This window comes from Emericellopsis atlantica, assembly GCF_019669845.1.
Source record: "Emericellopsis atlantica unplaced genomic scaffold F5Z01scaffold_16, whole genome shotgun sequence".
In the NCBI taxonomy this organism is placed as follows: domain Eukaryota; kingdom Fungi; phylum Ascomycota; class Sordariomycetes; order Hypocreales; family Bionectriaceae; genus Emericellopsis; species Emericellopsis atlantica.
The window spans coordinates 59,586-71,356 of record NW_025764718.1 but is presented as its reverse complement, the minus strand read 5'-3'; the positions used below and the strand labels follow the sequence as shown (position 1 = coordinate 71,356).

The 11,771-nt window shown below is 54.0% G+C and overlaps 3 protein-coding genes across 3 annotated transcripts; 2 read left to right on the top strand and 1 right to left on the bottom strand.

Moving 5' to 3' along the window:
- The first annotated feature begins 2,883 nt into the window (after nt 1-2,883).
- On the top strand, nt 2,884-4,287 carry F5Z01DRAFT_139331 (uncharacterized protein). Its single transcript, XM_046257645.1, has one exon. The coding sequence runs from the start codon at nt 3,168-3,170 to the stop codon at nt 3,891-3,893; it is 726 nt and encodes a 241-aa protein (XP_046117366.1). The 5' UTR covers nt 2,884-3,167; the 3' UTR covers nt 3,894-4,287.
- On the top strand, nt 4,032-6,190 carry F5Z01DRAFT_139424 (kinase-like domain-containing protein). Its single transcript, XM_046257646.1, has 3 exons — nt 4,032-4,046; nt 4,103-4,930; nt 4,985-6,190. The coding sequence occupies exons 2-3, from the start codon at nt 4,225-4,227 to the stop codon at nt 5,785-5,787; spliced, it is 1,509 nt and encodes a 502-aa protein (XP_046117365.1). The 5' UTR covers nt 4,032-4,046; nt 4,103-4,224; the 3' UTR covers nt 5,788-6,190.
- A 3,857-nt stretch (nt 6,191-10,047) lies between these two features.
- On the bottom strand, nt 10,048-11,741 carry F5Z01DRAFT_743663 (P-loop containing nucleoside triphosphate hydrolase protein). The gene is made up of 3 exons (XM_046266900.1): nt 11,423-11,741; nt 10,668-11,370; nt 10,048-10,139 (listed from the first exon to the last, which is right to left on the bottom strand). Exons 1-3 carry the CDS (start codon nt 11,559-11,561, stop codon nt 10,130-10,132), a joined length of 852 nt encoding a protein of 283 aa, XP_046117364.1. The 5' UTR covers nt 11,562-11,741; the 3' UTR covers nt 10,048-10,129.
- Nucleotides 11,742-11,771: the final 30 nt, after the last annotated feature.

Below are 11,771 nucleotides of genomic sequence, written 5' to 3'. Positions count from 1 at the left end.
CGCGGAAAGGGACTATCGGTTGGCGATAGACACCAATGAATCGTGTTGCTATGAGCGAGGTTGATCATCTCGATCGTGATGGTGCTTCTAGGCGCAGCTACCTGCAATGCAGATCGCAGAGTATAGCCGATATTGAAGTTGGGGAGGACCAAGGTCGCAAGTCGTAAGGCGAATTTTGGCTGATCTAGAACTTGAATGACCTTGTTAAGCGCTTGCACTGAGTACTTAGTACGTATTTGTTTGAACGTGTAGTGCTGTCCGACAAAAGGTTGTCGACAGTACATCCTCTGCCAGCTACAGCAACACACTTTTGTACCACAAAGTGCTATCATATCACCTCGCGTCAAAGAGTGCAAACACATAATACTATTACAGACCATACAGAGAGGTGAAATAGTAATTTTGATAAAAATGGCCTGAAGCATCGCCGTGATCTGGAAAACGATACACAGTGTAGGGTAAGCTGATATTACTGACGGCTTCGATGTGTCGTCTAGTAGCATGATTGGACAGAGTAGTAAGCATCCTCCCAGCCAGACGGCGTCGAATCAGGAGGTGCAGCAGGCATCCTCGTCCAATATGCAGGGAGACGCTGCACCGTTGGCCTGTTTGTGCAAAGATGGCTGAATGATGACGCCCGGTTAAGGAAAACAACAAAGCGATTCATCACTCAACATGAACGTTGGCACATCTCTCTGTTCAGGGGGTGCACTCCAGCTGCTTCAGACGGGTCGGGAGTCAAACAGCCAAAGTGCCTCCCTCGTTATGTGCGGATCACTGACGTCGTTGGCGTTTACAGATGTGCTCTGTATGTGATCTGCGCGAAGCATTGAGGAGCCCCTGAGATGGTCGTTGATGATCACTGCGTGATGAAGTTCTGATGATCCCTAGTTATTCATAGTGAGGCAATGGGAAGCCAATGACGGACGCAGGCTCGCAGCGTCGCAGCCCAGGCGGAGCTCGCGTCACCGTGTGAGATTCGCAGATCTGACGCCTAGCCTAGAAAAGGCAAGCGCCGCAAGATACCCGCGTCTTGACCGGGTCCGCCTTGGTGTGGTTCATGCGCTTGAGCCTGAGGCAGCAACTCTGCGCCTGACCGCCACTCTTTCTACAGTCTGCCCGCAGCAAACAATTGAAGCTGAGCACCGCAGAAGCGTCGACAATCAACAACAGCGGTTCAGAACACTGAAACATACCTCCAGCCCATTCCGTCGCAGGGTGCCCCAAACACTGATACTGACTGATCATCTAAGTGATACAATAACAAAAGCTCGCTGACCAAGTTCCAGCTAGCAAGGGTCCTTTGCCTCACTGTCGCAAGAATGCTCCTGCGCGTGTCTATACGAGACAGTTTCAGCGGATTCCCTATCTGGCAAGCCGCAAGCAAGCCAAAGCGACTAACAAATTTCCGACTACGTACCAAGCTCACGATACGCTGATGAATCGACGACAATAATACCTACGTGCGTAGCAAGATTAGCTCGACCTCGTGATTGGGGAGCGGCCTGCCAGAGTCCCAGACCAGCGAAATGGCGCCCCACAGCCTCGCTGCTTCTTGTGACCCACTCGCAGTCTTGCAGTTCGCCGGCATCACGCTGGCTCCATCTTGGCAGATCCGTGTGCTTTGAATGGCCAAGTGCCGACCAGGGTTTCAGTCAGTGTGATGTGGCAGCAGGCCAATCACTGAGCTGACGGGAAGCCACCCTTTCTTTTTTTCCCCCTACCCTGTCTTGCGTGTCAGAGACGGCATACGTAGTAAGCTGCAGAGGATACGTTGAGCGGCAGGGAACGACTAATCGGCGCGCGCTGGGACTCTGGGAGACCCGATTATACTCTGAAGAAACTAATAATGCTGCATCAAGTTGCGACTGCAGAACAACGGCGTTCGACATCACTCAAAGGAACCTGGCAAGTGTTGGATCTGCCGCGGCAATAGCCAGGCTAGCAAAAGTGTCTAGCAGGAATGATAGTCCTGCTAGCCTGTTTGCTGAGGATCAGGTACGACCGTACGAGTCCGGCCGACCATACGAGGCCTGGCGTCAAATGGTCATTTCTCCCGGACGAGCCGGTGGACAATCCTGCACAGTGTCAGCAGCACCCAGCGACTGATGGTCTTGTGGTGCGCAGTGCTCGGTGGTGCATCGGCTGTGTCATAATGCACCTTGCATAACGATCCAGCCATTTGTGCGTCAGAGGGTGGCGAGGCTCAGCGTTGGCATAACTCATCAGGGCGACTGCTCATTGGCTAAATGAAACAGACCTTACAGGAGTGATCTTGGTAGAGCATGGTGCGCCGAGAGGAGTCTTGGGTGACAGAATACACGTCCCCATCTTGGTGGCGATCGTCACCTGTCAGGCAGCAATCTCTTTGGCATCCTTCGTCACCGCATGCGAAGATCTCGAACAGCCATGGCGCACTATTAATTATCGGGCGAGCGTGGATGCTGTGCCCAGGACAACGAATAGCGACTAATGATGTTGGCAGTGCTGGAATGACCGCGCGCATTCCCTTTGCCGCTGCTGGCAGAAGAATGCCAGAAGAACGTCAGAACAAAACAGACTTTGCCTGGGCGTTCCAGATGGCTCGATGGTCCACCTAATCAGTTATCACTTGGGTCGTTAAGGTTCCCGCTCTTTGCTCATCAGGCCGATCAGGCCACGTCGCAAGATCTGGACCGGGTCTCGGAGGTTTTGTTATCCTGCCACAGGCTGCCAGCCATTTCCAACCCGCAGCGATCACGAGATTTATTACTCGCAATCTGGTGATGCTTGACTCGTTCGTCATGACGGCACGAACAGCCTCGGCCGTCGATCAGGTCAGCCGTGGCAGATGAAGCTAATTACACACTGACTGGGGGAGCCTGGAGGGCTCATTCGCTCCCAGCGGTCGGCGCCGCACGGGGCATCCATCACCACGCTCTGCACTAATAATTGATTACCCACAGTGGACAAGGCACTTTGTGCACCGTGGCATTATTACGCAACGGCGGCGTTGGTGGTGCGGTCAGGTCCGCCCGTGAAGGCACTGCGAACGGGCGGCTAGCCAGGTATTCCGTCTGCCTCACAATCTGTGTCAGACGGTGGTGGTGGGCTCCACCCTTGTCCGTCTCGCACAGTCATGTCATGCCAGGCCAGACTTGCGCGGCTTCAACAACAGTGTGTGAAGAATGTCTGGTCGACAAGCCTCACTGGTGTGCCGCCGGGGCCAAGCTAAGACAGCAGGCGTGCCAGGCAGGGATGGGACTGGAAGCAATCTCTGGCTTTGCTGGTGTGTGTGGAACCGACCCGACCCAGTTCTGCCAGGTCTGCCTCCTGAGAAAGGCTGTCCGAGCGCTCCACTCTCGGCCGCGTGCGTCTTGAGGCACAGCAGCATGGGCGGGCGGGTCCAGTCTGGCCTGTCTTCCTCTTGGTCCTGCTGGCTGCAGGCAGGCAGGCAGGCAGGCTTGTTGTTGTTGGGCATGCAGGCTGCTGCACTGCACTCCTGGACTGGAGCCCACCAGGCCCAGGCAGGCCAGCGTCCAGTCCAGTCCAGTCCCCTGCCCGCAAGGTGCGGATGGGAGGGCTGGGTCGCTCCAGTCGCTGGTTCTGGCTCGGCATGCTGTTGTGGAGTCAAGCCTCACCCACCTGTTGGCTCCGGCGTGTCGACGGGCCTGTTTATCAACCCGGTCAAGCCCACCCCTTTGCTAGCCGGAGGTCCTTTGTGCCATCTCTATCGACTATCGCAGCAAGCCCGGACAACCGTCTTCCACCCCCCCATCGGTCGCCAGCAGCAGCACTTGACAACGACCTCAAACCACCTCTCCAACCTCCACCTCTTCCCACCTCGCTTCTTCCATGGATCATCCTCTTCAACACCACGACACTCCTTCACTCCGTTGAATCTCTCTCCCTGACCCGTTGACTCGGCCATCAGGATCTCTTGCGCCCATTGCCATACGTACGTACTGCTACTACCACCCGGGCCATAATACCACCGACTCCCGAGCTTGTGTACGGCGACAACATCTCAACTTCCACCAACGCCAACATCACGGCCTATTGTAATCATACCAAAAACCGGATCAGGATCCAACCAGTGTACCAGCGCTTTCGTGGACTTTACTCACCCTCTGTTTTTCTTTTCTTGTACTTCGGCTCCTTGCCCTCCTTACGTCTTCCTGGATTGGACCGGATATAAGGACTCTTGCCTCTGGAACCTTTTTTTCTTTCTTCTACCACAGGATCATGCAGCAATATGCCCATGGAATTCCGTCGCCTCCGGCATCACCCCAGGTTTTTGACCAGCAAAAGTGTGCCTTTCAGCCTCCCACAGCCGCTGCCGCTCCCCGCCAACAACCACAACAACAACGACCGCGACGATGCGTGCCCCTTGTCGCGGAGGATAGGCTAGGCATGCTGCTCGAGGGGAAACTCCGTCTGACCCAGGTTCTTGGCACCGGCGCCTACGGCGTTGTCTACACCGCTGTTGATGTAAACACCGGTATTCCCTATGCTGTCAAGTGCTTATCCAAGTTCAACCCCGATGGTACACCGCTGGAGCGCCGGCAAGCGGCCTACCAGTCGCGCGAGATTCGTCTGCACTACTTGGCGTCGGCACACAGCAATGTCGTGTCGATGCACAAGATTGTGGACGACGCCGACTGCATATACGTGATCCTCGAGTACTGCCCTGAAGGTGATCTGTTCGCCAACATCACGGAGCGTGGCCAGTACGTTGGCAACGACGAGTTGTCTCGACGGGTCTTTCTCCAAATCTTGGACGCCGTGGAGCACTGCCACAAGCTTGGAATCTACCATCGGGACCTGAAGCCAGAGAACATCTTGGTCACGGACTGTGGTGAGACTGTCAAGCTGGCCGACTTTGGCCTGGCGACTGCCGAGGATCGATCCGAGGACTATGGCTGCGGATCTACCTTTTACATGAGTCCTGGTGAGTGAAAGCGCCTGATTTCACAATGAGACGCATGCTGACTTTCGATGACAGAATGCCTCGACTCATATGCGCGCAAGCCTTTCTACATGTGCGCTCCTAACGATGTCTGGTCCCTGGGCGTCATCCTGGTCAATCTCACCTGTGGTCGCAACCCGTGGAAGCAGGCTTCTTTCCAGGACTCCACCTACCGTGCCTATGCCCGCTCCCAGGAATTCCTCAAGACCATACTGCCCATCACCGATGAGCTGAATGACATCTTGGCCTGCATCTTCAATCCCTCTCCCGCCCACAGGATCACCCTCCCCGAGCTGCGCGAGAGGATCATGGCGTGCCACCGCCTGACCGTGGGCCCCCAGATGCCACCCAGCCCGCCCGCTACCCCCGACCAGCTTTCCAACCCTTGTGGAGTTCCCGAGGAGGCGATCCTGGACGAGTATGAGGAATGCGAGAGACTGTCTCCCACGTCCAGCGTGTCAGATGATGGATCCCTATCGTCAGACATTTCCACCATCTCGGATTCGGACGACGAGTTCATGCAGGAGCAACAGATGCCTACGCCTCCTGAGGCTCACTTTTACGGACAAGAACCTCAGATTGCTCCACAGGATGTTTACTACGCCGCCCAGGAATACATCCCTCAGCACTACACCGGGCCCACACCCCATCAACCCCTTCCGTCGCCAGGTCATCACCAGGCAACGCAAAATGCGCAGCAATTCTGCGCACCAGCACCAGCAAAGTCCTACTTTCCGCTGTGGGATGCGCTGGGCCGATACGTCCAGCAGGGCGCGCCGCATTTCTATGCGCCGCATCACCAGGTACCTGCTTACCCTCAGTTCCAGGGATGCTTCTGAACGAAGCGAACGGATCACTTCTTGGATATACTACACTTTCTCGACATATTATTACCCGCGCCGGATCATGGATTCCGGACACAAACCTTCTCTACACTCTTCTTGTCTTTCGGAAAGCGAGGAGTTTCTGTCTGTACATTTGCTTTACTTTTTATCTTTTACACCGGGGCAGGAGTTATCTATCATGATGAGGCATGAACATGACGACGAAGAAAAACAACAATATTCTTTTAATCGGAGGAGTTGGGGTTCACAGACACTTGGGATTAGATACCAGTTCAGGAGGATACTGGACGGCATGAAAGTAGATACTAAGCTCAAGCTAGGTGCAAAACACCACTGAATACAATGGACGAGACATCTCGTCACAAGCAAGCAATCTTCGTTCGCCCTGCGTGACAATTGAATGGTGGTGATCATCATGGTGATGCTCACGCTCCAAAATTCATCTTCTCAGCATCACCATGCATGCATGCATGTCAGCGAGTGACGAGCACCACCCCGTGTCACCCCCATCGCCCCAATCATCACTCGAATGTGACACGACTCGTGCGTGGCATGCACGCACGACCAACGCTTCACTATTTCAGCCACTCACGGCAGTACGCCAGTCACCATCATGCGCTCCCGTCCCCTCAGCTACGGTGCTTTATTGAGGGGAGCGGGGGGCCCGTGGAGGAGAGCTCTCATCGATTGTGCCATTGGTCCTCGTATGCAGGGCGATGCAAAGGTGAAGCGCGCACATAATAGTGCATATTCACCGCCCATTTTGGCCGTCCAAGTTCATGCTCATTGCTAATGCGCGTGAGTGAATGAGTGAGCATTGTCTCGTGTGCTTCATTCACCGCTGGTTCGCCTGTCAGTTCTCCAGACGCTCATACACACACACACATTCGTCCTCCTTACAGACAAGACAGCGTTCAAGACGAGGGGGGTCCTTATCTTGGAGGAGGGGGCAATAGATGACGCTTCTCAATACTCCGAATCAGCTCACCTCGTGCCCAGCCTGACTCATGAGGATGCCGTAGTTTGCATACGGGGGGAATCATCCGCTCCCGCTCGCTGGCGTGAAGTCAAAGTTGATATCGCTTGCCCGTCATCATCGTCGCCGTTCCATCGACCCGTCGCTGGATCGACGGCTCCACCAGCTAGTTAGTAGCTAGAGCTGCTAGACTAGCACGTAATTAGGTATTACTCGACGTGTCGAAAGCTACCACAAGAAACATAGTCACCGTTTCATTCCAAGTTTCGTCAACCATCGCCACCGAGACGCGAGAAGGACCAAGGTAAGATTGCTCCCGACTGGAATGTGTCAGATAGCCAACGATCTGCCCGTACGTACTTTACAGGCTCTGTACGAGAATAAGTTCTTCTCCACCACTTTCGAGAAGAATGCACCACGACTAGTCGGAGCTCTGTCTCCCTAGTGCCCACCCTCACCGGATACCATGGAGGTTTCTTTTCCTGTCACAAGGCTCTTGCGGGCGGATTCGACCAATCATGCGAGCCGGCGATGGGATAGACTTCCGCCGCAGCGGGTTAGGGGAATGAGGCGGGGGAGATAGTTCACTCCACGGCGCGGGAGGACTGGATGTGGCTTGGTCGAGAGCGTTGCCTTTGACCCTGGCGGGGGGCGGAGACGAGGGAATGGAGATATCCTGTGGGTGTGTTGAAGCTGTGGATGGTGGTGGTGAGTGAATGTGGCTATGAGGTTGGCGCGGTCGATTCCATCGTGACGATGCGGACGGGATGGATGGATATGCGACAGTGCGAGTGATTATCTCAGCATCGCTAGGCTTGCGGACATTAATGAGTCTAGTTCGCGGATGGCAAGAGTCAAGACAAGTTGCATATCCTCTTCTCCGAGGGGGTTTTGAAGCTGTACATGTATTGTCACAACAGCTGCCCTGGGATCCTTCCCTGCGAATACAGTCTGTGAATCAGGTATACTCAGCTATCACGCGAGGCACAGTCGGACCACTTGTCATTGTACCGTGGTGTGCCTCGCGTGGCTGTCTGATTCACAGACCGAAGATACTTGGCGAAGGACGCCGAGCATATACAACAAACCTGTGGTCTTACACGCAATGGCACAATATCTCTGAGTCATGGATCATACGACGAGTGAGGAACGACTGATGTCATGAACGCCCGCTGCCCAAGGTTATTGCCCGGGTCACTCGACGAGACCAAGATATCGTACACGATGCAGCACCCGATCGTTCAGCAGCGCCACGATATACGACCGGGAAGCATATAGTTCTACTATGCATGAACTGTTAGCGCCCCTATTCGTTCGTCCTTGCCCCTCAACAGTTCGAGGCTCTTTACCCGCGAAAAGAAACTCAAGTGGTGCGAGTCAAGGCGACAAGCTTTCCCCCGTCCCTAGGGCTGACCACAGCGTCATGCAAGGCTAGGACGTTTGCAAAGTCAATTCAAATCCGCACGTGAGGAGCAGAGTCCAGATCGCGCCAAAGACCGTCTGGTGCTTGAATCTCGAACGGGAGCTCGAGTCAGGAGCTTGCATGCGCCTTTGCAGGTACACAGCCGTGCCATCGCGGGCGGTTAGGTTCAGGCAAAAGGGGGCTCACGTTGTACTTTGACCTCATGTACATCAAGAAAGAGGTTCTGGTAATCGTTACTTACACTCCAAGTTTGCCAACGTCGTCAGACAAGTATCTATGGGATGGAGAAGCCCTGACAAAAGCTTGAGAGCTCACCAGCCAGCCTACCATGTACACTGACAAGTCCACATGTACACTGACAAGTCCACATGTACACTGACAAGTCCACATGTACACTGACAAGTCCACATGTACACTGACAAGTCCACATGTACACTCGGGATTTCTACCATCAGCCTTAATTAATATCAGCTCGCGAGGCTAAAGGCTAATAGCCACAAAACAAATCCTGGCGTCTAGAACTGAGTCCAGTCGTAGCCCCTTTGTCTCGAACGGCGGCAAGGTCCCCAATCATCATGATGATGGACCGCGGCAGCAACGTTTGTATGAAAGATTGATGAAAGCCAGTCAAACTTAAGAGATGTAACGGAAGCCTCTGGTACTGTACTGGTGCTGACAGCGCTTTTGTAGACTCACCTTCCTAGAGGCTGGTGATTCCATGGTGTTTAGGAACAGTCAGCAACCCAGGGGTTATTGTGCAGATACCCTTCTCGATGGATCACATAAACTAGACCAGAATTTGAAGGGACGTTGTGTATTGTGAATGGTACAAGGCAGTCGATTTTGCATATACACAATGCTTAATGTTCTCACCTTTGTGTGTTTTATCGAGCAACGCCCAGCAGAGTTCCCATCTCAGTCGAGCATCGCCATACGAAGCGAGTTTTCCACATGACTCGGTACGAGTTTGGACTATACGTCCACGGAAACATTCTCTAGAATATGCATTGGGAAACTGCAGGGCTCAATGTCTGATTGTGCACAGTGTTTGTCCCCTTGTCCGGCTGCCTCACAACATCTCCAAATGTCCCTATTCAAAGCCTCCAGAATATCCTTCAAGCCTAATCAATGCTCACGTACCGCCTCTCCGTGGTCTGCACTACAAGCGAGTGCGATGAGTTACGCCCGGCTGACAGTGGACGATCTCGATCGCAAGGCGGTCGTAGTCAACAGAGCCAAGCATGTGGCATGGCCGAGTTCAAAGTCATGCCGACCTCTGGAAGTAATGACTGAGCAACGCAGATGTCAAGCCTCTGCTAGTACGGCAAGAAACTGTCCGTACGGTATGAGAAGGCTTTGAGGTTGATGACTCGCATAGAGCTGTGCACGTCTGCCCGAATGGCAGCCAGCCCTTCTAGCTAGAAACCATTTGGAGGCACAAATAAAGACTACTAACAGTCAGTGTGTGCAGTCAGACGGAGGAGATGCTTTTGCATGTATGCATTGTAAATGAAACGGTGCTGTTGGTGGGGAATGCCCCTATCTCCATGTCGTTTGCTACGACGGCAACCGACACGACATCCTCATTGAGGGTTCTCCTCTCAGGATCCTGTTGACAGATCTGTTTGGACCAGATCTACGATACTGCGTCTGTGTTTGTTAGATATACAATACCGCCTGAATGTGCTCTGACGGTCAAGTGTTCCATCATGATGATCACTCTGGCCATGACCAGTTGCCTCCACGTTGCCTGCCACCTCGACCAGTTCAGAAGTACGAAGCCGAACATGGGGAAAGGGACATCAAGTTTTCATGATATCCGAGAAAGCAATAACATGGTTACGCATAGAATCATGGAATGGTACAGCCTCAGGGGCTACATTTGTTAGCGCAGGCCTTGTAAGGATAGTGTGAGGATCAAAGACACCTAGTCTGAATCACCCATTGCTCCGATGGTATCAGGCATCTTTTGATTAAATCAATCCCTACATATTGAGCAAGAGCCTCTAGCTAAGTGAATCGTCGTCCTCCAGAAAAATTCACCAGCGACAAGCACAGCCGAAGGCAACTGGACGTCGTACCGCGCTAACAATGGGATTCCCTGGGCACTACGTGATCCAGCTCGGGCCGCTGTCGGCGTGTCGCAACGCGCGGTCGCCCCGCATGTAATCCGCCCCATAAGCTTATTTCCTACGTCGCTCAACACAAGTTGTAACACGGAAGTGTAATTAGAAAGAGAACGCCGTGATTCTATTTCGAATGGAATGGCGCGCCAGATACATGCTGGACTCCACAAATTATCCATTGGTATCTAGTGCTTCAAAGCAAAAAAAGAAAACGCCGTCGTGTGAACCAACACATGTCTAGAAAGAGCACTTCCTCCGAAAAAAAGAAAGGGATTACGAAGAACCGCGGAACAGTGATGCAATGGTGGCCGGGCTGAATGAGGACTTTGCGTCCACCAAGTCGAGGTACACGGCACCGTGGTACACTGCCAGACCCGAGAGGACAGCGGCGGATGTGTTGAATGCGTAGCGCAGCAGGCAGTTGTACATCTGGTTCCTGTTGCGACGGCGCGAGCGGGTGACAAAGTCAGAGTTGTCGTTGACATTGGGGAAGGGCGAGTCCTTGGGCACGGGCTCGCCGAGGAACTCGCACAGGGGCTCCCAGCCCTCGGTGACCTTGTACTCGAGGAGGCGCTCCTTGGGCACCAGGCTGCGGACCTCCTCGTAGTGGTTCAGGAAGACCTCCTTGCCCTTGTTGGGGAAGTCGCCCTTGAAGAAGGTGTCAAAGAACTTTTGCAGCATGGGCTGGTACATGCTGGCGGCCCAGTCAAAGTGCGACAGCCAGCGCAGCTCGGGGTCGGTGACGCGCCAGTAGACGGTCTTCATGGTCGAGGCATGCCACGTGTGGACGTCGCGGTTCGTGAGGACGACCTTGGCCTCGGGGTAGGCCTCGATGAGCTCCTTGGCAAAGGCGATGGAGGGCCAGTCGCAGACGGCCTGGGCGTTTCCGAGGAGCTGGTCCCAGTCCTCGCGAGTGAACTTCTTGCCGACACCGTCGTATTTGGCGGTCAGGGCGTCCATCCACATGAGAGCGTCCGGCGGGTTCTCGATCGAGCAGTTCATCATGTGGTAGGTGTCGACGTAGCCGAGCTGCTTCATGGCCGCGCGCATGGCTGGTAACTTGGTCAGCGCCAGGTCGTTGCCATTGGGCATGGTCACACTTACAAGCTGTACCCGTTCGCCCCAAGCCCAGAATGAGGACCTTCATGGGCACCTTGCGGGTGCATTCCCGACGATTGATGTCGGTGTCCGACGTGAAGACATCGGTAAAGGGGCGAGGGGTATACTTGGCGGAGTAGGCCATGTTGACGGTGACAATGGAATGGATGGTGCTACAAGGAGGAAGGAATGAAAAGAAGAAAGACGTGCGCGCAACGTCGGATGGAAAAGTGAGTTGATAAAGGAGTGACAGGAAGGTTGATCAATGGACACAGGATGATTCAGGAGAACTTCTTGGAGGAGAAGACGTTGGTTGCGCGTCTGCCACTCAGTCGCGCGACAACAGAATGGAGCA